At 48.4% G+C, this 24,110-nt stretch overlaps 1 protein-coding gene across 2 annotated transcripts in view; it reads right to left on the bottom strand.

The window, feature by feature from the left end:
* The window catches only part of SH3PXD2B (SH3 and PX domains 2B), a 139,038-nt gene that overhangs the window by 40,623 nt on the left and 74,305 nt on the right, over positions 1 to 24,110 (bottom strand). For both annotated transcript variants that reach the window (XM_075009955.1, XM_075009956.1), the window contains exons 4-5: positions 17,790 to 17,866; positions 12,599 to 12,690 (exon numbers count right to left, since the gene is read on the bottom strand). In XM_075009955.1, the coding sequence (XP_074866056.1) occupies positions 12,599 to 12,690; positions 17,790 to 17,866 (169 nt within the window). The remainder of the gene's footprint in view (positions 1 to 12,598; positions 12,691 to 17,789; positions 17,867 to 24,110) is intronic.

The following is a 24,110-nucleotide window of genomic DNA, read 5'->3' as shown; positions in this document are numbered from 1 at the left end:
TGGTATTCAGTCAGCTGCCTTCAGAGACCAGCCTTTCATCCCGTTAACATGTGTTTCCAATCTGCTGAGCAAAGGCAGAGCCCACGTCACAGCTCCAGAGGAACTCTCTCTGACCCTGCCCTCCACTCAGCCTCGCCTGTCCCAGCCTTAAAGGGAAACAGGTGATAGGAAGGAGAGGGGGGCTGTAGACACTGCCCTCAGCCAAACCACCAAGCACCAACAAGGAATTCCTACTTTTTAACCCTTCCTAAGCCAGAACCCGATAGATAGGCACTAACTTTCCCTCTAGCAAAGCAGTGATCAGCCCTGCTTCACCCGGCCCCACTCCCTTGCCCCCAAGCCCCTGAGCCTTCCTGCTCTACCCTCACCTCACCCTGGCCCACCTAACCACATGCTCCACCTTCACCCACCCTCTCCTCCTGCTCCTGCAAAACCACACCCCCTCCTGTTCCACCCAACCTCTCTGCTCTGCCTGTTCTGCCTCCAACCCACCCCTCCCATTGCAACACACATTTGTTTAAACAACTTAATCGTAACTGTTTGGTTGGCAGAAATTGTCTATAGGCAATGAACTTGCCACCGTACTTATGACTGTGCAAAAAAGGACACAAAGAAATTAAATGAACATACACTAAATCCACTTTTAGTCATAAAAAGGTGGAGAAACACTGCGTTAATGTACTGTCTGGAAGAGCTCTGAGTACCCCCACGGCTACACGTACCCCTGGTTGAGAACCACTGGTCCAAAGTCTTAACATGATGGGAAAGCTCGAGCTCGCCTTCCACCCCACAAGACACGGTTTGCTCTGTTTCCTTACTCTGGATATGACGTCTACACCTTCCTCCCCACTCCAGAACCACTTCCCCTGTTCCACACTTGTGCTGGTGGAAGAGGAATGCACAGGGTCATATATCCTTAGGCCTCCTCCCTTGTTGCTGCTCCCACAATCACACAACAAAAGCTTCATTGCTCAACTCATCCCTCCTACCGTCTCTCTCTACTATTCTCAGACCATCTGGGATTAACCCTCTTTTTGGCCCTAGGCAGAGAACAAAGAGGTCGCCTTTCCCGTGAGAAAATGTTACCCTCACCCTCTGGGGATGGGACAGCTGGTTTAGAGGCCAGACTGGGCAACCTGAAACCAACACTCATCAACAGCCATATTCAAATTTCTTCTTAGCACCTGCCTGGTGCCGTTTTGGCCACAGAAAGACAGGCTGCTGCTCCCTGCCCACCTCCAGTTTCTTAATCAACATCCGTGCCAAGGTGCCAAGTTACCTCCCGGTTTCTAGGCTTTTCAGGCTGTGTCACTGTCCAAGACAAGGCCAGGTGAACCCCAGCAGCCTCCCTACCATTGGCTGCTCCCCTTCTTCCCTGGGAGCTGCTCAGTGTGCTCAGGATGGCGCTGTGGGGAGAAGGGAGGGAGGTGAGGCCCACATGGCGTTGCTGTGAATGCATCTCAGTCAGGCTTTGCAGCAGAGTGATGTGCACTTCCTCTGACCAGCCAGAACTGGGAGAGAGAGTTATTACCTTTTCCATCACCATTGTCTGCTAACCCTAACTCAACCTCCTCCGTCTCGCCACTAGCTACTCTGCATGGGTGGGGGTGGGAGGGAGAAGGAGCACTGCAATTTCACTTTGCTGTTGTAATGTCTTTGGCATGAATGCAAAGAGCAGCCAGTTTGAACCCGAGCAGATCCCAGCCCATCGCTTCAAGAGAACAAGAGCTCAGACAAGACAGGAAACAGCAATAAGCTCCCAGCAGCTCGCAGCATCTCCCCTGCCCCCACTAATGGGAAAGGCAGGCACTAGCATACATGCAGAACTCCTGGAAGGGCAGAGGTTCTTCTAATCAGGGAAAGGGGAAACTTGTTTTGCCACCGCTGTGCAATGGCCACACAGCAGGGTTGACTTGATCCAGCAATCAGGGCTGTCACACAGGCCCCCAGGAGCTCTTTCAAGTGATACACTGAGCGACAATAGTGAGGTACTTGAGTATGGGCTTTACTCTTAAGGCTACGGCTTGAGTAAAGCCCTTTTCTGGGATACCGGAGGTTTCCTGGAGAAGGTCTGCTGTGTCCAAGAACACCTTCAGACAAGTGGACGTGTTCTGTCACCATCCCTGTACGCCTCATTCTACAAGAAAGAAGGGATGTCCCAATAGTAGAGGATTTACTGAAGTTTGGCGCCATGTAGATGGGCCAAATTTCAGACAAGCCACTCCCAACAGAAAAGAGGGAAAAGATACACAAATTGCGGTGTGCAATTTCTTTGTAGTCTAGACATAGCATTAATGTCTGCACTGCACGGGCTTCCAGGCAGCACGGACTGAACTCCCAAGCCCTCTCCCAAGATGGATTTTCTAGTTTCTTCGGGTTTCTTTGGCTGCTCCAAGGCCCTGGGCAAAAATATGTGAGGAATGTCCGTGGGATAACATGGGTAGCTCCCTTCACTTTCTGTTGTAGGCCAACAGGGATGCATTATCTGGGGTTGGGTGTGCTCTGTTCAGTTCTCTGTGCTTCTCACATCGCAAACATGCTGTGAACCAGAACACGCACCCTGGAATCCATGTGCTACTAATAGAGAACTTTGTTTTCCCCGATTACTAATTAGTTTTCAATTTACGCCGACCCCCAATTTAGGGGGGAAAGGATTTCTAAGCATCATTCATTCCACTAGAAGACTCAGTTCTACGGAAAAATCAGAACTTTTTAAATGGCGTCATTCTGTAATACAAGTGTCCTAAAAACAGATGCACAGACATGGTTCATTTGTTAACCTGTCCAAGCATGGCTGGGGTGAACAGGTAAATATTGTGACAACCCTAACGAGGGCAGACAGAGCTCCTGGGCATGCCTAAGGAAGCTGGTCTAAGAGCTCCTCCGAGAAAAAACAGAATCCATGTCCATACCAGATTTAAATAAATAAATAAATCTGTGCTACAATCCTGCAAGCTGCTCCCATGTTTAACCAGAGGAACAGGTAACACAGTTCTGCTCCCACTGCAGACTCGGTTTAACCAAACTCTATTTCAGCTCTAAGTGCCTGCCCTGTTAGAACAGGGATCACCCTGCAGTTATTTCCAGGTCTTTAGTTTCAGTGCTGAGATCCCACTGCAGCATTGTCTGCAGGGGTAGAAAGGAGGGATGTTGGCCTCTGTCCCAAAAGGGACTTGACCTTACTGGGACCACTGCCATCTAGGGGAGATCATCTTGTGATGAAATGGTGGAAACTTGTGGTTTTGGAGTTGGCAGTTGCCAGTCCCTGCTCCTGGAGCACACACACCTACACCCCAGCACTACTGTCTGTCTGCAGCAGAATCCTTCACTGCAACAGCTTTGACCTCTCTGGGTAGCAGTCCATGTCTCAGATGCCTCTGAATAGGTCCAAGTGGCCAACAAGAGTACTTAGCCAAACCAATTGTATTTAACAATGGAATGAATTGTACCACATTGATAAGGGTACAAGTCGACCAAGACGACCTCTTCCACAACACTCTGCACCACACCTTGCAAGAAGGATCACAGCATCCTTCAAAAACCCTAGGATCCCTCCCTTCCTACACTTGCATCCACTGGAATCTGGCCTGAGACATTACACCCAACCTACCGCTAGGGCTGCCGACTTCCTATTTGCAGAAAACCAAACTCCCTTGTCCTTCCCCACCCCACTCATTCCATCTCCCCTCCTTCTGTTGCCGCTCTTCCCCATCTTCTCTCACTTGCACATTTTCACTGGGCTGGTGCAGGGGGTTGGGTTGCAGGGCAGGATTTGGGGTGTGGGCCCCAGGCTGCTGAGCTAGGACTGGAAGCTGAGGTGTGGGAGGGGGTACAGGCTGTGGTTGAGGGGTGGAGGCTCCAGTGTGGGGCCAGAAATGAAAAGTTCAAGGTGTGGGAGGGGGCTGGGCTCAGGCTGGGGTGTGCAGACTCTGGGGTAGGGCCAGGGCCAGGGATGGGGCATTTAGGTGCAAGATAGCTCAGCAGGGACAGGGAGTTCAGGAAAGAGTGTGTGTTAGGAGGGGGAAGTTTGGGCTCAGGGCTGGGGGCTCCAGTGGTGCTCACCTCAGGCCACCTCCCCCCATAACGCAGAGACATATCTGTGGCTCCTACATGCAGCGACAGCCAGGGCAACTCCCATGCCAGATCCACAGCACCATTGGCCAGGAACCACAACCAATGGGAGCTGTAGGGGCGGAGATAGGGGGATGGCACAGAGTTCCTGAGCACTGCCTCCACAGCTCCCACTGGTTGGAACTGCAGCCAATGGGAAATGCGGGGACAGAACATGCAGGAAGGCGCGGATCCATAGACACCAGCTCCAGAGTACCCACTGCCTCAAAACCGTGGCCAATGGGAGGTGTGGGGGTGGAAGCAGGCCCTTGAGGCAGCACACAGATCCTCCCTGGCTACCCTGTGCCTTGTAGTCACCGGAACCAGTTGCTGCTTCCCGACTGGCACATTGGAGTCCCCATCCTGAGGCACCTCCCACAACCCAGCCTGCCTGGAGCTGACTGGACTGAACGGTGCTGACAGGCGCCACCAAGGTGCCTTTTTGACTGGTGTTCTGGTAGAAAGCCAGATGCCTGTCAAATCCTACATGCCCCCCAATGCTAAGGCAGGGCAGACAAGCAGGGCTTATGCCTGAGGGGTGCAGTACAGCCCTAGCGTTTCCACAGAGGCAGACGAGCACATGAGACCCTGTAAGAAGGGAGAAAGAGCAGGCACATGCTGCCAAGACAAACTAGCTGTGTTTGCTGCTGAGGTTCAGTGGGGAGCAGGAAATGTTTTGGTTCCCTGTTCTACGTGTGCAGTGCTGTGTCTGCGTCTGTCCTTCCTGCTCCTTTGGAGAGAGCTCGAATATTCTGGCTTTACCTGCTGACTGCTCCCAGTACAGCAGCTCTCGAGCCCACTGTATAAAACAAGCTTTGTGCATCCAGCTCATAGCCGCTCTGTCTTGTGTTGTGGCCCCAATCTGGTGCTGGCTCTCCCACCTCTGATTTATTGGCGCTGTTTAGTGCTTGTTCTCCCTGTCGGGCTGGCTGCAGGAAGCAATCACTTACTGTGATTATCATTCCAGCCTCTGTCAGACCACGCAGCGCCAGAGCTTCTGGATTAATAAAATAACAAAGGGCTGCTGAAGTCGCCATCAGGAATAACCTTGTTAGTGGACCAGACCTTCATCATATGGTCGGACCACCGCTCATTACCATGCTCCTTCTGTCTTGGGCTGGTGCAGGCAACACCCACCAACTGCAGTGCTATGTTATTTCAGAGCAGCTGCCTCAGAAATTTCAGCTCCAAGCTCTCTCCGTATGGACCTCCCTGCACTCGGGCTTGGAAGAAGCCATGGGTGGACAGGTGATGCAGAGCCATTCCAAGGGCCAGACGACGTGGAGGCTCCAGGGCAATCACCCAGGTAATCCACTCTTCAAATCACAGGCCCCACTCCTACCTCACTCCTTCCCCCACCCTGACCACTGGCCCCATCCCCAGCCAGTGTGGGTGGGGATTACATGGGACATAGGGCGGGAGGGAGACAGCAGCTGCAGAAGGTCCCTTCCCACAGACCTCCCTCCCTGCAGTGCAGTGCTCTGATGCTACCCTCTGGCCTGCTTCTCTCTCAGAGGCTGGAGAAGCAGGGCTCAGCGGGACAGGAGGCGCACATCAGACTGCTGCATGGTGACTGTGGATGAGAGGGGGAGGACGAGGGGAGGCAATCCCCTGTGACTGTCATTGCTGCCACCTGCCCCTGGCAAGCCTCCCCCTGTCCTGTCCATAGGATGGGGAAGATGGTTGCTGGGGGCCACCAAAACTGCAGGGCATGGGGTGGCCACCCCACCTTCTTCTATGGACAATACGGCTCTGCTCACCATTAGCTTGTTTCCCCTCTGTACCGTGTGCACCACACCAGCAAGGAGACAAACCACATGCTCAGAGATGAGCTGTTCTTCTCCAGCTCAACACTCACATGGAAATTAACAGCCACAGGGTGACTTGTGGGCAAAAGCAGGAGCCATTCACCAGGGCCTTGAGTACGGGGGGTTCTGGTATTCAGGAAAGGTAGAAAGAAGATAAAATATCTGTCCTGGGCTTTAAATGCCCTCAAGCACCCCACTGGCAGTGGAAGTACCACTCAGGCTACGGCTACGCTACATAGACAGCAGCTGCTACAACAGATGTTCTAACCAGATGGGACAGAACCCCTCCCCCCACAACTTAACTACTCCAGCCTCCAAGAGCAGCAGTAGCTATGTTAGTAGGTGCAGCTTTCCCACTGAGATACCGCTGTCCACACTGGCATTTAGGTCACTATAACTTGCAGGGTGGCTTATTCACACCCATGTGCAACATAATTTACACCAGTGTAAGAAGTAGGCAAATGATAACAGAGCTGTAACCAGTGGATAATCTTCAGAAATGCAAACACAAGTTGTCCAGAACTACTCCCAAGGAATCTCTGCATCCAAGGGCTAATATTCATGCACAGAGATCTTGATTACAGCAAATGGCTTTGCAGATTAGAATGACCAACAGCCTGTGGCCTAAACAATTTGCACAGTGCTTTCCCTAAAGGACGTTGTTTGCTCAGCAGCAGGGGAGGGATGCTTTTCTTCTGCATGTGAAGTAGGTGCATCATATCTGAGGTTTCTTTGCTTGCCACCACATCCACATCCACTTATAGCCCACTAGGCTAAAAGGACTTTGGTTCTCTGATACCACAAACTCAAGTCAGGATGGTGCCTACAAACAGATGGTGGAGCCTGAGAAAGACAAATAGCTTATGCAAGGACCTCAGAACTCAGCGTGCCAGTCACGGTCCTGGATCAGGGCTCCGGTATCTGGAGTTCTGGATGTCCAGTCCCAAAATGGAACAGGCATAGATTTGATCAAATTATCGAAATGTCCAGGTTCTATTTGCAGGTCCAGAGCACCTCTCCTCCTCAAAGACCTTACACAAAAGAGGAAGGAGCTGTGTTTGCACAGCAGATGCAGGTAAATACTTCACGTTTTTGAGCAAGGCATATTCCACTTCAGTCTCTTATTTCTTAAGAGACTAAGTCATTAAAGGCTACTTAAAGAATGGACCTGCCTTGACCACTGCAGGTCCTGTTCTAAGATCTGTGGGTTTTTTTTCATTAACAAAGGATTGCAGATATAGGGAAGAATAAACCAGCCTTTCAACTCTCCACTTCAGAAGTCAGGCTGAAGATAAGGTCGGTAAGAAAATATCTTTTACTGGATCAGCTTCTGTTGGTGAAAGAAGAACAAGCTTTCAGGTTTAACAGAGCTCTTCTGCAGGTTGTCTGGCTTGACTTGTACTTAGCTTAGACACTCCAATAACCTCTCTCAGTCCTGAAGAAGAGCTGTGTGAAGCTTGAAAGTTTGCCCACTTACAACCAACAGAAGTTAGTCCACTCCAGCCTCTCCTATCTTGTCTCTCTCTCTGAGTCTGGGGCCAGTAAGGCTACAACAACACTGCAAATCTGTTGAAGACCGACAGACATGGTGAAAAGGGGAAAATCCTCTTTAGCCCCCAAGGACTAGAGGGAGGAGTGGAGGAAAAGCATCACTTCATGTCCATTACGATGGATGGCATCTCTAAGACTGAGAGCCTCATGAACACTACCCGGATATCAGAGCACCCAAGAGAACAGCCCCCCACTGTGTAGGCCCCCTTGCTTGTGTATTAGGTGTGTCAGCAGTCAGGCAGCTCTGAAGATTGTGGATGGAAAGCTGGCAGGGTGATTAATCTTTTCCCCTGATGCTTTCTCCTTGTAGGGAAAGGGATTATTTTAATAATCCCTTGGGATATTTCTTCACTGCAGAGTTAACCAGATCCTGCACATTGGAGCCTTGAGATTCAGCTGGTGAGGATCGTTAGCAGCCAATGCCTTAATTCAGCAATGGCTTCTTGCCCGGCCATCCCGCAGCCTCCCTTGAAGGAGCTCTCTTCTGCCACCAGAAAGCTCTTTCAAACGGGGACAGACTAGCTCACAGGAAAGTTACCTGCACCTTTCACATTCCCCACCTATCCACCCCATAGGCACACGGCAGTTCTCACGGCACATGCCAGGAACAAGAATCCAATGACTTGGCTCTTTCAAGGGCTGCAGTTTTAAAAGGATTTTCATCCTAACAACTGGAAGAAAATGGTTCTCTACCACCAAAGCGGTGTTGGGTCTGTAAAGTGTTTCTTCTTGCCTGACAGTTGAGTTCCTTCTGTCCTGACTGGCTCATCCTCTCAGCCCTCAACCAATCTCTCGGGACCCCGAATTACAGCCACCCTCACTCGTTTCACTGGGCAGAACTGTGTGCAAAATGAGTAGGGTGGGTCTCAGTCCAGAAGATTCAAGTTCTAAATGGGTAATGGTGACTCAACTCCCATCTCACCATTACATGTGGTCCCGCCACGATATGGAAAGAGGGGGCAGCACATATAGGGTAAAACCTCAATCTTTTCACCTCCTCCAAACCGTTAAAGATGTACCAGACTTCACCAAGACTCCAGTTAGCTTTGTCCCAGTGTGGGGATCATATGTGTACAGCAGGTGTTGGGGTTTGACACAGCTTAAGGAAGGTTAATTCTAAACGGTAGCCACCAGGACCAGTCAACATTAATAGAACCATCACAGGTGCCTCTGCTGGGGCTGCATCACTGGTAGCAAATGTGGGAAAGTGTACGGAGTATCTTGTGTGGAAGAGGCCTAAGGGGATTCAGGAGCAACAACAGACTCACCAATGGCAGCAGCAAGAGAAGCACAAACTACAAGAGGCTACAACAGATGGATGGAAGGACCGTCACACAGCCTCCTTCCACCCCAAAGGGCTGCACTCTGCAGTGACCAAACTCTCCACTAGCTCAAGGAGATCCGGCTCCATGAACTGTACCTGCCGACACCGCTTGACTTCAGGTCTGTGGGTGATATGAAGCGGGTGGATCTCTATCCCTGCACAGAGAGCCAGAAGTTAACCACGCAGACCCTAAAACATCTCCTCTCACCAAGGATCAGGCCTTGCTCCCACAGAAGTAAATGCAAGTTTTGCTGGGGAGCAGGAACAGGCGCCATTAGAGAGAGGAAAAGGGGACTCTCCCTAGAGGCTGCAAAGGGAGCAGGGAGAAAGTCAGAAGGCCAGTAGTGCCATCAGAATGACTGCTTTGCTTGGCACAGAGCGTGCTGAGCTATCCATTTTTCTCCTCTCAGCCACCACTGCATCAAAAGCCGCCTTCTTATTCCTTTCATGGCCTGGCTCCCTTTCAGCTTCCCAGGGAAAGCATTTATCTCTTTTATGAAAGATGACATCCAGCCAAACCCCAAGCACACCACTGCAGCGGATCCACCCCAGCCGTCTGTCACTGGTTTCACATCGCCATTGGCAGCCTGTCCACGTGGGGCTGGGAAAATGGCTCCCACCAATCTCACCAGAGAACAGCCTCGAGGACTTTAATTCATTAACCTTTAGCATTGTAGCTAATAAATAACCATGAAGCATAAAGGCTGGGATATGAAACACAACTGAGATGTCCTTGAGACACCACAGCGGCTCCCTGCTGGAGGCAAACGGACAGGAGATGTCTGTTAAGCCATTTTTAGTATGGTAAAAATCTTCCTCTCCTCCCCAGGAAAAGGCAGCACGTAGGGACAAGTGACAATGTTGCATCAGCTAATTGTATAATAGCTCAAATACAGCACAATGCTAACTTCCCTCCCAAACTGCGTGGCAACAAGAGCAGTTAATCTGGCACTTGCTGCAGCATCCATACCTTTACAAATGCAAAGAAAACATATGCAGAGTGCACCACATGTGAATGGGGCGTGGATAGTCACTGAGAGATGCACACAAGCCAAAACCTTGCAAGGAACACTCCAAGGCTATGTCTACATTGCATGTTATTTTTCTTTCAACAGTACTTTTTTTCAAAAGGTCAAAATAAGAAATGGTCAAAAAATTGCATTCACACAGACACAACACTGTGAAATGGAGCACTCTCATTTTCAGCCACAGCATTGCAAAAGAGGAGTTCACGTAAGCCAATAATAGCCATGCTCTGTTCACATGCATCCACTTTCTACCTAAAAGGGAGGGTGGGAAAATCATTCACAGAGCTGGAGTTATTATTTTGACGGGAAAGCCCTATTCCCTCAACTTCTCATGCGTGGCAGTGTGAACGCTCCACTTTTTTCCTTTTTTTTTTTTTTGGAAGTCCCAGCTGTACAGTCTTAGCATGGCCCCAACAACAAAACACACAGCTTTGTTCACATCAGGTCAGTGCCTTTATTTTTCTTCCTCTTTAGCACCCTCAAATGGGCACAAATCAGGCGCAGAGAAGAGAATTTGGAGAAGGGGAGAGCCCTTTACATGCCAGGTCTGGAGGAGTGATTTCTTTAGAGTAGAGTCAGTGGGGAGCCCTAACATGGAACACAAAGGTCCGTTCAAAGGAGCTGCTATCCTGCACTGTTTCAGTGTCCTGCAGCTCTATCCTTTCAAACAGACCCCCTGCTTCTGCAGCAGCCTCTGTACCCTACATCAAATTCACACCCCACAGAACAAGGCAAGAGCTGCACAGCAGGAAAAAAGCAGATGACAGCCCCAAACGCACCCCATGGCACCATGTGTGAACATATTTCACCAGCAGGTTCACTGGGTGGATCTGACATTCAGCCCCATCCAGACAGTCCTACCTTTACTGGCAAACTGTCTTAAGAGAGTCTGTCAGTGTGGCAAGATTAACTGCTTTTGTTGCCACGTCAAGGGTACAGCTGTGCTGTATTTCAGCTGTTATAGCATTAATCAATGCAGCATGGTCGCTTATCCCTACCTGCTGTCCCTTCATGGGGAGGAGAGGAGACCTTTTACCATACTAAAAATGGCTTAACACCCTTCTCTTGTCCATTCACCTTCCTAGGGGAAGTGGGGCCGGACGCAACCCCCCACCAGGGCCCCAGGTGGGGTAACTACCCCTCTGCACCCTGGGCCCTGCCTCCCCTGCCTCATCCTCCCCCAGCAGCGGGGTCAAGGGATTACCTGGGCCAGGGGGTTGTGCAAAGCTGTGGTAGCAGCAGCAGGGGGTTGACTCCCACCCCTCCCCTGCACTTGCCACAAGGGTAGCGGGAGCTCAGCAGCCCACTGCATTGACCACCTCTGCAGAGAAGCTACATGCAGCGCCGGGAGGGTGGTGGAGCAGAGCAGGCTGCCAAGCTCCTGCCTTCTAAACAGTGAGTGCAAGGGCAGGAGGGGAAAGGGGCTGTGTGGAAGCAACACACTATTGCCGCTGCTGCCAAGCCCCAGTGGTCCCTGGCTCAGCCCCCCACCACCCCACCCCAGGTAATCCTCCCCCACTTCTGTACACAGCATGACTGGGGCTCTGACCCCCCAATACCAGGAACGGGAATGCCCAAAACACTGGGCACCCCAAGCCTCTTGCCCCAGCAGACTCCTAGATGTTTACACATCTGGAGACACTCCGTGCAAATTAGCCTTCTCCCTCCCTCCCCTGCTGCTCCATCAGCCGAAGGATGACCCAAGGGGTGAAAGGTTAACTGGTGAACACGAGCTCAGGCAGGATGGATGAGAATGGCAGCTGACAGAAAGCGATTAGTTAATGGACTCTGGGGACCACAGACCAATGTAATTAAGTGACGGTTGGCTAAGGGACGGAATGGAACAGGACAAGCACATAAACATAGGAGACCAAGGAGAAAAATAAACGAATAGGCTAAGTGTTGCGGGGCAAGGGAGTTTACAAAAGGAACGAGCATCACACTTAACAGGAGACATGAAAACTAAATGTTCCTTCACTGAGAAAAAAAACCCATCTTTTTAACCCTCCCCCCATGCACTGCAAAACAATATCAAATTGTTTTGCTGCCTTTTCTTGCAAAATTGGTCAATATTCCTCAATTGCTCAACCTTAGGTAGAGCTGAATGCACAGTCTAAGGACACACAGCCCTCCAAACAGGAGAGGGAAACTTGAGTTTGTATTTATGCTCTGGGTGATTAATAGGGGCTGGAACACGTAGCTCATAGTCACAAGACTAGAAACTACACTCTTGCGTAAGATATGCAAGAGTCCCAGCACATGTTCTTTGTTTCCAAAGGAAAGCAAGAGTCAGGCACTGTTGTGGAACTGGCAAAGAGAGAGTCTTTCACTCTACACAGAGATTATTAGTGACTGTGAGTCACTCCGATCTGCTGCCTGCTTGGCAGTTTCTAAAAGACAAGAGTTTGGGTTTCCCAGGTGACTATATCACAAAAACTAGCTCCACTATGAGCATAAAGCCACACCTGGGCTGGCAAGCTCAGCAACAAAGCCAAAGATTCAGTGGCTCCTGGAGAAAGGGCTTCCACCTCATTGTTAGCAGAGGACATTGCGTGGCCCTGGGTCTGTGACTTAAAGAACTTCACTCTCTGACTGATCTCAAACCAGCATCCTTCATAAACATAACATTCACCAGCAATGTGGGGATTTATTCATGGATCTCAGAGCCTCTTCTGAAGGTCATAGTTCTCAAGGGGATTTTATCTGTGGGAGGGGATGCGACCATCACCACAGCAGTTCTGCCAAGCAGCTCCACTAGCTTGTTGTAGACAACTTACTCTTTGGGGGGATTCAGGTCTTCAGGTCTCATCTCGAAGAACTGAAGAACCTCCTCACACTGAGAGATGTAGGGTGGCAGCCGGATCAGAGCCTGTGCATGAAAAAAAGAGATTGAGAATATGAAGCTGGAGACTAGTCCCAGGATCTGAAAGGATTTGGAAGGAGTGGCCTTCAGTGCATGTGGACAGGCAGACACAGACAGGAAAGGCTGCTCCATGCACTGAGCTGTAGTGACTGTCATGGTGCACCAGAATGGAGTAAGTCACTAACAGCCCAAGGTTTCAGCTGCTGCATCTCTGGGTAAGACGACAGGGTGTAAAGGGGAACAAAACAGAAGTTGACCAGCAATCCAGGCTCTCTCTGCCATTTTTAACTTTCCACCTCTAATATCCAGGGTATCCTTAGAGTTCTTAACTCCCCATCAAAATAGTCATCCTTCTAGCTAAGGCCTGGCTGAGACACCCCAAAGCTCATCACTTCCCTGTATACAGGGAGCCACAGCCTCTCAAGCAGTTCATGCCTTTCAAAACAATAGGGCCTGGCTTTAATGCTTCTGGTTAGGTTCAGGGCCCTGGGATCCTAGGCCCACCAGTGCTTTAGAGATCTGCAGAGTTCTCCGTCTCTCAGAAATCCCCCACTGAGCAACTACTACTCAAGAAGAGGTTGTGAGTGCAGCAGAGGAGCCTACAAACACCATATGCAGGGTCCGGAGAGCTTTACTTAGTGTTATTATCAAACAACACCCTTAGAGGCTGAAGTTAAAGGGCTGTACCTCATCCTTCCCCCTCTCTCCCAGGAAACCTTCTGCTGCAAGACAGATTTTAGATGTGGGACTCACCTAGTGAGAGAGAGGAGGATACTACACAATAATGTAATAGTCTCTGCGCCTATGACTACACTAGCCAAAGTAGGTCAACCAACTGCATAGGTTGATTCTAGCTATCTGCGCTTGGCTTACTTGGCCAACCCTACTGAATAAGGTCAACCTCCCTTACTCCTTGCATCTCACGAGGAATACAGGTGTCAATTGCAACCCCTGAGAGGTCAATTTCATGAGTCCCTACTAGACATGCAAAAATCGAACCCTGGATGATTGACACCAAGTGGGTTGATCTTCCGGGCTAGTGTAGACGTAGACTATAGAAGGCGGAGGAGCTGGTGCCTGGAATGCCACCATTTCTTTTGGGCCAGAGCTATCGTTTCCTTTACCATCTCAGCCCAGTTGAGGCTGGAGGAATGGCAGGTTTGGCTGAGGCTCTGTACTACACAGCTAGGCACAGGGGACGCGTGGGCTCACCGTGCTCATAGTTTGGGAGTGAGAGGCCAGGAAAATGACATGGTGTCACAGAAAGTGTTGAAAACAGGGCCAGCTCTGATATATGACTGACAGACCATCCTCAGCATCATACCTACAATCCCTCCCTCAGCCACACCCATCACAGCACAGGACTTGAGCCACGAATATTAGCAAAGCCATAAGAATCTGAGCTAGCCCCTGCATCAGGAACACAGTGGAACTGAGTCTTTATTGCCCAACCTGCTGCGTACCCACAGCCTTTCCAAAAACAGGTCTGCCATCACCCAGATTACCAAGACAGCAGGGACAGACAGGGCCATCAAGCGGCAGGGTTAAGAGACTGACAAGGAACTGAGAATGTTAACCATCATAAGAAACGGGATATAGAAACAACTTCCCGCTCAGGAAACTGTGGGCACAGGTGACTAGTCAGGTTTCCCGCTGGCAACATTTCCAACGAGGTGCTGTTCAGAGGACTCTGTTCCAGTGACCTATGCGGACTCGCGTCAAGGCTGGTAAAAAGTGACCACCCCTAGCCCAGAGAAGGTCCCACCCGTAAACCATTGGAAATGATGGCAGAAAAACCTCAGCTTATCCTAGGACAGGAGTGGCCAACCCATGGCCCACAAGCCAGAATCCAGCCCATGCTGAAAGTGTAGCACTTGATTTAATTGGTTTAACGATCATTAAACCAATCAAATTAAGCCATATTATTTCAGCCCATCAGGGTGCTGCTGAGAGCTACCCCTGCCGGGCGCTACGTGTGGGGAGCCAGAGGGCTGGTGAGCTGCACAGCTGCAGTGAAGAGGAAACGATGAAGGAGCAGTGGAGGGCAGCGGAACATGGAGATCCTGTGCAAGGTAAGTGAATCCTGGTTGGTAGGGGGGTTGGGGCTGCAGGAGGGTTTAGCCAGGGCAGGGCAGGAGGGTGGCTTGGGGCTGTGGAGAGGTGTAAGTCAGAGGGTGGCTTGGGTACTTTTTTACAGCATGAAATATTAATTGAACAATGATGCTTGAAAAATGTGTATGTGGAGAAAATTAAATCCACGCATATTATTGCAAAGTGACTTGTTTGATGCTTTATGTTGCTGTTAAGCCTGGGGGTGGGGAGGCAGTTTGTGGCTGAGAGGGGTTAAGCCTGGGGGTGGTTTCGGGCAGTGTGGGGTTAAGCCTGGGGATGTGAGGGCTGGGGCTGCGAGGAGTTTAAGATGCGGGGTGCGAGTTTGGGGCCATATTGTGTTCGGCCTCCAGAACATGTAAAAAATTGCCATGTGGCTCCCAATGAAAAAAGGTTGGACACCCCTGTCCTCGGATGATGGAAATCAAGGGCTATTTGCCTTGCAGTTGGTGTGTGGCCCTGCCATGTAGGGGACCAAGAGGGTTCACTGCTCTCCACTAGCCTAGGAGGGACTGAGAACACTGCTACGGTGATGTATTCAACCATGATATATTCTTAATAGCAATTTGAAGAACAGGCTCCAAAGAAGCTCATCCAATCTTGTCTGGCTTGAAGCGTGGCAGCTGGGGAAAGGAGCATGGCAGGGAAAGGTTAATTTTAGAAGGCAGATGGGAATGATCTAATTTGGCCAGATGAGCCATTTTCCCAGAGCTGAGGCAGGAATGCACTCTTCAAGGCATTCTCCAGAGCTCTGTCCTGTCTCATTTCTGAGAATCCCAAGTGACTGGGCTTGGGAGAGGATCTCACAATCGCAACTCTTTTACCAGATATTCAGCCCACATTTTCTCTCTCAGCTCTACCAATACTATTACTAGCCTGAGGAAATAGTACACGGGGGGGAGGGGGAACTTGGGAGAAATGGGATGAAAATGCATCGTATTTAGCTCTTTCACTGACTCCTAAAGTCAAATTTAAATCTCACCAAGCTCGTTGATCATTTTTACAGCTATTCTTTAACCTCCCTCCAATCTGTCAAGCTCTTTCTGTCGATGACAGAGTATTCTGGGTGCAGCTAGACTACGGCTTTATAAAGAGGGGACTATTCTCTCTGCTTGGTGGGACGATGCCTTTGCATGTTTTCAGTCCCAGATTTCACCAGCCTTCTTTGCAACCATGAAAAGAGAATTTGCAAAACTTTCTCAGGGAAAGACGCCCCATCACCTCTTTCCCAGGACAGACAAAACAAAGGACAAGATATTTATCTAGTATTTTGTGGGGGATCTGATTATGTTGTGTTCCTATAATGCTCAGCCCTTACTGGCCACCTCCCTAACCACAGCAAACTCAGGGTGGTTGTGGTGTTTTTTTAATTCTTCATTTTTTTTTTGCTGACACTGTTTATTATACTCCTACTCTGGCGATGCATGACAAACGAACCCAAAATAACAGAAAGGCCAGGGACAGTCGGGACTGTGCCTGAGATGCAAAGCAGGCTGCCCTCCAGGGAATATCATGTGCTGACTCTGCCATGCACATCTGAACGGTGGTTTAGTCCCTCATCGCACTGGAAGCTTCACAGTTAGGTAGCATGAGCTGTAAGAACAGGCACAGTGCACATTTTATTACTTGCTAATGCATTAACTGGAGTAGGAGAAAGCAGTTGTCTAAGTGGCTGATATAACACAAGCCATTATGTTCCAGTTATTAAGTCAAATGGATTCATTATATTTTATGTCATAACAGCATCATTCCAGACAGCTGCAGCCTCTTCACACATAGGGACGACTTCTCCCTGAGGTTAGAATTATGGGCCGGGGGGGGGGGGGGGCGGGGGGTCTGCGTAGCTGGCACATTTCGGTGTCCCTGAAAACAGGGGACTGATCACCCTGGGAAGAACCAGCCAGAGCCAGCTGCTGTGTAAGCTTCCTCCCCAGCTTTGACAATGTGCCTCAAGCTTCCCTGCACTTCATCTTTGCTATTCCAACCTGCCTGTTCCCCTGCAGTGCCCCTCCAGACAAGTTTGACGATGCGTCTTGGTCTTGGCCTTCAACACCGCTTGCAATTCCAGTCCCAGGGCTCCTCCCTTAGAGGTTTGGTATATGCACCTGAGTTTTGACCTGCATTTTCCCCTGAAATTCTACTCCAATCAGGTTTTTAAGCTGTGCTCAATCCCACACCACCTGAGTGCCAAGAAGGAGGGCGTTAAGCAAAGCTATTTGTGTTTGGTCTCATCTTAAGGCAGAAGATCTTTAGTTCCTTTGCAGGTTTGTTTTTGGGTCTTTGGCTGATGCCTGTGAAAACTCCTCTTCACGCACAGATGAGTTTTAACATTATTGCATGAAGTTCCATGGTGCCCTAGAAGCAAAGTGCTCTGTTTTTGGGTACCCCATTCTGGTCTGCCAGCACATCTCAGTCCGTGACACAAAACCCTAATATCCACCAAGCCAGAGGAAGTGCAAGTTCTGAGAAGAAGGCCCATCTGCTAAGGACAAGCACTAGACTCTGCTCAGTGGTGATCACATGTAAACCCAACAGAACAGGCAAGCTAGCGACTTTAACTTCTGGTCATCACAGCCCTCACCAGGACATCTGCTTCTGACTTGTAGTCTGAGAAGGGATTTAAAAAAAAAAATTAAAGACAACCTGAGTGGAAAGTACAAAGAAACTGGGTCATGACCACACCGCAATCGCTAGGCCTGCAAAACCATAGCACTGACCCCTCTTTCTGACATGGAACCAATGTGGTGTTCTTACATCTGCATGGGGTGGACGTGCTACACCATATTCAAGGCCACAGCTGATCTCCAGGCAGAAAGTGGTATGTTAGCAGAAGTCACTGCTAGTGGAAGTGCACAATGGAGGTTTTATAAAACAAACACCATGTGCTGCCCCCTCCCAGAAGCAGAAGCAACACCACCAACGGAGAGGGGCCAACTCAAATCATGCCAGTATCACAGGCTAGAAATCTTCCCTTTGACCTTGAAAACCTCCTTTACCTTGCAGTATTCGTCAATAGGTATCAGACGCTTGACAGCAACATCCCGGATGTGGCTTCTGCGGAAGAGGATCTTCCCTGCAGTGAGAAAGAGGAACAAGAGCAGCGCAAGTCATCCAGGCAGTTCCATCAGCCATCACTATTCCCCTCAAATCAAATTATTAGACTCTATCCCTAATCCCCTTAAGATCACAGTCCACCACTGGTGTGCAAACACTACTTCCCTTGTGTTGCTCAGGAAAGTGGTGGTCATACACCACCAGGAAAACCCCTGTCTGTCAGCATAGGCTGTATCTGCACTACAGAGTTATTCTGGCACACTTATGACAATCCAGATGTAACAATATAGATCTAGGTTACATATTAGGAAAAAAACTATTTCACTTGGAGGGTGGAGAAGCACTGGAAAGGGTTGCACAGGGAGGTGGTGTAATTTTCATCCTTAGAGGTTTTTAGGGGTAGGCTTGACAAAGCTCTGGCTGGAATAATTTAGCTGGGTTTGGTCCTGCATTGAGCAGGGGGTTAGACTGTATGACCTCCTGAGGTCTCTTCCAACACTACATGTCTATGACCCTATTATTCTGTTCACAATGTAAGTAAAGACTGGTCTCGTCCAGACAGAAGAACGTCTCCACAACTACCAAGCACACTTCTGGAGAGAGGCACGTTTGAAATCAATGAGGGCACATCTACACAATGAAAACAACATGGCACAGCTAGGTTACCACAGTCATGCCAGTATGTCCCCACAGCACAGAAGCAGCCCAAACCACCTCCTTGAGCGATGGCAGCTACGTTGATGGAAGCATGCTTCCATTGACATAGCTGACTTGACATTGTGTCAACACAGGTACAGCACTCAGCGGGTGTGTTTTTCCACACTTCTGCCAGACAGAAAAAAAATCACACTGAATTCCCAATCAGATGTATCCTCATTTCTCTTCACTTATCCAGGGTGCTGCTGTATGTGCCCAGGAGGTGGTGGAATGACTTGCATCAGAACACACATGGAGCACCAACCCTCCCAGGCAAAATCAAAAGGCATAAACAGCCACTGTGGTTTTGGAGATTAACATGCTGGTTCTGTCTCCAAATCTCATCTGCATAGTTTAGCTGCAAAACAAGAGCTGCATACATGCAGCCATGGGTTTTTGGTTTGTTTCTTCACTCCCAAGAGGGTGGTCCACTCTCACCAGACTGCAACGGACATGGCAGCCTCAGAACATAGTCCTGGTCAGAGGTCTTCCAGATGTTCTCCTTGCCCACCCCCTAATCTCTGTTTTAACCTGCAGCAAAGAAGTAGAAGAAGAAAGACTGAGGGTTCAATTCCCACACAATTATTAAGATCAGAGGCAAGTCAGGTGTATTTTAAGCCAAGGCATCAGACTCAGTAATTTGCTATTATGCCATTTGCAAATGCCTACCCAATGTTTATAAACCACAGACACCCAAGCTGGCCTCATACTGCATGTTAGGGAGTGCACAGCCATGGCTGGAGGCAAGCGGGAGTTTTTGCTGATCATGTGTTGCTCTCATCAAAACTCGTGAGCCAGACCGGAGAAGCTTGCTTTGGATTTCTAGTTTTTACCCTCCTCCAGCACTGGATAAAAAAAATTGTTGCTTGGATTTTCAAAATAACTTAATAGAATTAAGCACCCAATACACATGAATGTCAGTGGGAGTCGCCGGTTCCTTTGAAAATCCCAACCCACATGTAAAACATTAGAAAGTGTTATCTGAAGGGTGAAAAACAGAAAGGATGCAAAGGTCCTGGAGTGGCCTGTGAGCTGAAGGGGAGCATGAGACCCTGCAAGCACACAAAAGCTGAGGCATTGCAATGGGGAGGAGATAGCAATGGGGGTGGGCAAGAGAGTAGAAAGAAGGAACAGCAGATGTTAGTTTGTTTGAGTTGTCAATAATCAATTCCTGCCACTACCCTGGACTCAGACCTAGAAATGTGTGTGTGATAGCAAAAAGAAGGGGAGTGGAGAGAGTAGGAATGGATTTCAATTTGTGGGAAGTGGGGAAAAGCAGACCTAATATCCAGGCAGAAGATTGGGGGGGAGGGGGGAAAAGCAGCCACCATAGTTATGTCAGCAAAACCCCCATGCAGATGCAGCTAGGTGACTGAATCATATCATACTAGAACAGAAAGGGACCGCAAGAGTCCAGTCCCCTGCACTCAGGGCAGCACCAAGCACCATCTAGAGCATCCCTGGCAGACTTCTATCTAACCTGCTCTTAAAGAGCTCTTCTGTTGAAGGAGCTAACATAGTCCAGAGATGTGGTGCTCCTACACCAACAGAAAAACTCCTGCCCACTTACAGCGCTTCTACGTTAGAGGGCTCTGGTGGTATCAGCTCTGTAGCGAGATATAACCTTTGTTCAACAGTCAGGTTGTGTCTACAGTACATATAGCTAGGAGGTCATAAGTGTGCCAGAACTACTCCACAGTGTAGATACAGCCCACAATGACATAAGGGGGCTTTCCCCGTGGCGTATAAACAGCACTAGCCTGGACAATGCTAGCTAGATTGAGAGAAGCATTCTTCCATCGACCTAGCTGTGTTGACACTGTAGGTTAGGTCGACAAACCTAGGTCACTCAGCAGCGTGGATTTTTCACATCTCTGAGAACTGTAACAACATTGACCTTCCTTAGACCACTCCACAGTTAATCTCACTATAAAGGCAAGCAAGGGTACGCCCCAGATGTTTGCTCCAGCCTTCTAACTTTTGCATATTACCCAAGATCCCAACTGGAGGCTAGAACGCGTAATGTAGACAACACCTTAGACTGAGTGCGTTTCTCTTTGTAGCTTTTGAATGGAGAGGGCTCTCAGAGCCACAATGGTGGGACCGCAGATCAGATGTATACTGTATCAGCTTTTCCTCCTGTCTGGGATTTATTTTATTCTCCTTTAAGGAATCCTTCAGCTACACCATTTCTTCCCCTCTCACTTGCAGCCCAGGCCATTTTTCTTTGAAGTCTAATGAGCCCTAAAAGCTTCAAGCTGCCTTTGCTGAGCACAACTTTTCCAGTGTTTGAAGAGACCACGGCCACTGGCACATAGATCATGAAAGAGATACATATATACATAGGAGCGAGAAACCTGCCCCCACAGAGCTGGAACAGACACAAATCCCAATTCGTAGTGTCATAGCTCAAGACTGCACTATCAAAGTCTTTTAAATCCCAGCTGTTAGCTTTCATATTGTAATTTAAACCAGTGCAGCTCTTGCCCAATAGCTGGTACAATAAAACAGGTCTCATAATTTCCAGCCTTCAAGGGAACTGAAGCTTTCACATTTGATGGCAATATAATCACCAAGCAAAAGCCGACTGTGCTACCCCTAGATAGGATGAGTTTTAGTGCTTGAGAAAAGCAAACAACTTGATAGTTCCCCTCCCCAGCTCTGCTGATGCACCTCAGTCATGGTCGCCCTCCGTCTCCACCTCCATCCCTCATGCAATGATGAAGCAGTAGGACTGGTTTGTAAGAATTGTACCTTAGCATCCAACTGAGACTGAATTTAGATCAGCATTGTGAACACCTGTGATATGAGCTGCCATTTGAATTCATTCTCAAGCCCCAGAAGATTTAGCCCCAACACTGGAACACCTGTTTCCATGAATCTCTCTCCACCACCTCCACACATACCTTGGACTGGGAGTTACCTATTCTTTTCATTCCCCAACCACAAGGCCACCACCGTACCAGCAGAGGTCGACTGGATGCTTACCAATGCTAGTCCTTCACTGACCAGATTGATTGCTCAGAACAAGCAGTCCTGTAGCACTTTAGAGACGAGCAGATTTATTAAGTCATGAGTTTTCATGGGTAAAACCCACTTCTTCAGATCATTGGAACAGAAAAAAATGGAATCCAGGGTTTACACAGCAGGAGGGAAGGGGGGAAAAGGAGGGTTACCTGTCACTAATAAGACAAGTTGATGAAACAAATTAAGCAGGATGTGTTCCATTTCTGTGAATACCAAAGGTGGGGAAATTGTCCTTGCAATGCATAAGATAGTTGAGATCTCTTAAGAATGAGGTTTAATGTATCATATTTGCAAAATAATTCCAAATTCAGATGTCTACCTCTCTAATCTTACAGTAAAATTCTTTCGTAGAAGAATGGCTACCTTAGACTGATTACAGTTAAACAGCTTGAAATACTCTCCCTTCCAAGGGGCTATGATCATCCCTCCATGGAGTAACAGCACGCCCCCTTCATGCATGCACATTTTCACCTGACTGTTTGTGGTGCAGCTGTTATTCCTGAACCAGACTAGAGAAACCAAACAGTAGTAAAGAGGCTTACACAGCTCTCAGCTGCAGCAGGATGACTCCAACCTGCACTATTCTAGCTTGGAAAGTATTTATCACTAAGGTACCAGGGAGCGTAGTAACAGGAAATGTTAGTGTCTAGGGAATTTCCTAGCCATGGATAAGAACTGTTTTTCCCCCGACAGACAAGTAAACTATCAATGGATCCAGGTAAAAAAATGGTAAGTAGATTTTTTACCTGGATTCTTATTTTAATGATTTCACAAAGCTGAATGGGTCAAAAAGGTTTTTTGTCAGTCAGTAGAAATCAGAACTTCAGCTGTAACTTGCCCCTGTGCTGTGAGGTAATTGCTGATGGATACATTATAAAGTTCTAAAACAAACCAACCTCTATGAGAAACATTTTAAATGTTTAACAAACAAATACATGGAGATTTAAAAATTCTTCCAGTGACTGAATACACTATCCTCCAGCATATTCCCTTCCCTTCTTGCATTTGCATTTCTCTCAGGTCTGATGTTTCCCCAACAGAAAATTGATTTTTTTAATAAAAAGTTGATTTACCTCAAAATGTCTAATTAGCAAAAAACAACAGAATCTCTTCGTGCTGCCAAGAAGTACTATAATTCCCTGATTTTTGGACAGAGAGACAGACACACACACACACACACACACACACACAATGTGTCTTGCTATTGCCTGACCTGAAGAAGTGATATAGTCCAGAATGGGCATCTCCTGGAGGTCGACAGCTGCTGATGACAGGAAGTGGGGAAGAGGGGCAGGGGTGATAAAGGGGGCAGTTGCCTCAGAGCCTGCTCCAAGCTGCCACCGCTGCTACAACAGCAGTGGCCAGAGTCCTGGATCCTTTAAATTGGCCCTGGAGTCCCTGGCAGTGCTGAGGGGGAGGAGGAAAGAGGCATGGTCTGGGGGATGACAAGGGCCAGCTGCCTTGGCTCTGCCCCTGATGCCTGAGTCCCCACCCCTTCCAAGGGAGCAGAGCTGCCCTCCCAACCATGCCTAGACCACTGGGGCCTGCCGAGGCTGTCAGCTCGTGCGTGGCAGTCACATTATACGGAGGACAGCATTTTGTTCTAAAATGGTATCCTCTAAGCGGCAAAAGCACTGTTCCATCATAATCCAGTCCCACTACTCCACTGGCCTGGAGAGAAATGATGCGCTTATGGTTAAATTGGTGGGATAGGAGCTAGAAGACCTGGGTTCAGGATTTTTCACCAAGGCCTTGGATACACATCACTTATCCCCACTGTATGGGTAGGTCTACACAGCAAAGTTATTTTGAAATAACACTTTCCTAGTGTTTGCACAATGCAACTGCTATTTTGAAATAATTTCAAAATAGTGGATGGCCTTTTTCGAAATTGAGTGCAGATTTACATATCTGGTGCATATTCTCTTTTCGAACAAAAAGGTCATGTAGACGCAGCTCTTTCAAAAGTAAACCTTATTCCTAAATGTTTAGGAAAAAAGTTCTTTTGAAAACGGGGTTTATTCTCAAAAGAGCTGCATCTACACTGCTTTTTTCTTCGAAAAGAAGCTCTTTTGAAAGAAAAAAGCAGTGTAAATGCAGCTTTTGAGAATAAACCCCGTTTTCAAAAGAACTTTTTTCCTAAACATTTAGGAATAAGGTTCTTTCAAAAAACAGTGCAAAAAATGCATATCAGATACAAATTTACGTATCTGGTACCTCAGTTGCATATTCTCCTTTCAAAAGCTCTTTTGAAAGGAGAATATGCAAATGAGGTACCAGATACGTAAATTTGTATCTGATTTGCATTTTTGATTTCCTCATTTGCATGCCTCTTTTGAAAGCACAATACTTAGGTAGATACAACCTCTATGAGGAATAGTGCTTATTTTGAAAAAGCTGTTTAGACAGGAAATAGAGCCTATTTCAAAATAAGCCTTAGTGCATCCAACGGCTCTGTTTCAAAATAAGCTCTGCGTATATAAATGCTGCATTTCAAAATAGCCAAGTGCTATTCTGAAATGCATTCTGTGTGTAGCAGA

The sequence above is a fragment of the Carettochelys insculpta genome, chromosome 15 (genome assembly GCF_033958435.1).
Source record: "Carettochelys insculpta isolate YL-2023 chromosome 15, ASM3395843v1, whole genome shotgun sequence".
NCBI classification, from domain to species: domain Eukaryota; kingdom Metazoa; phylum Chordata; order Testudines; family Carettochelyidae; genus Carettochelys; species Carettochelys insculpta.
The sequence above is the reverse complement of the archived record's forward strand: the minus strand, read 5'-3'. Positions and strand labels throughout refer to the sequence as shown.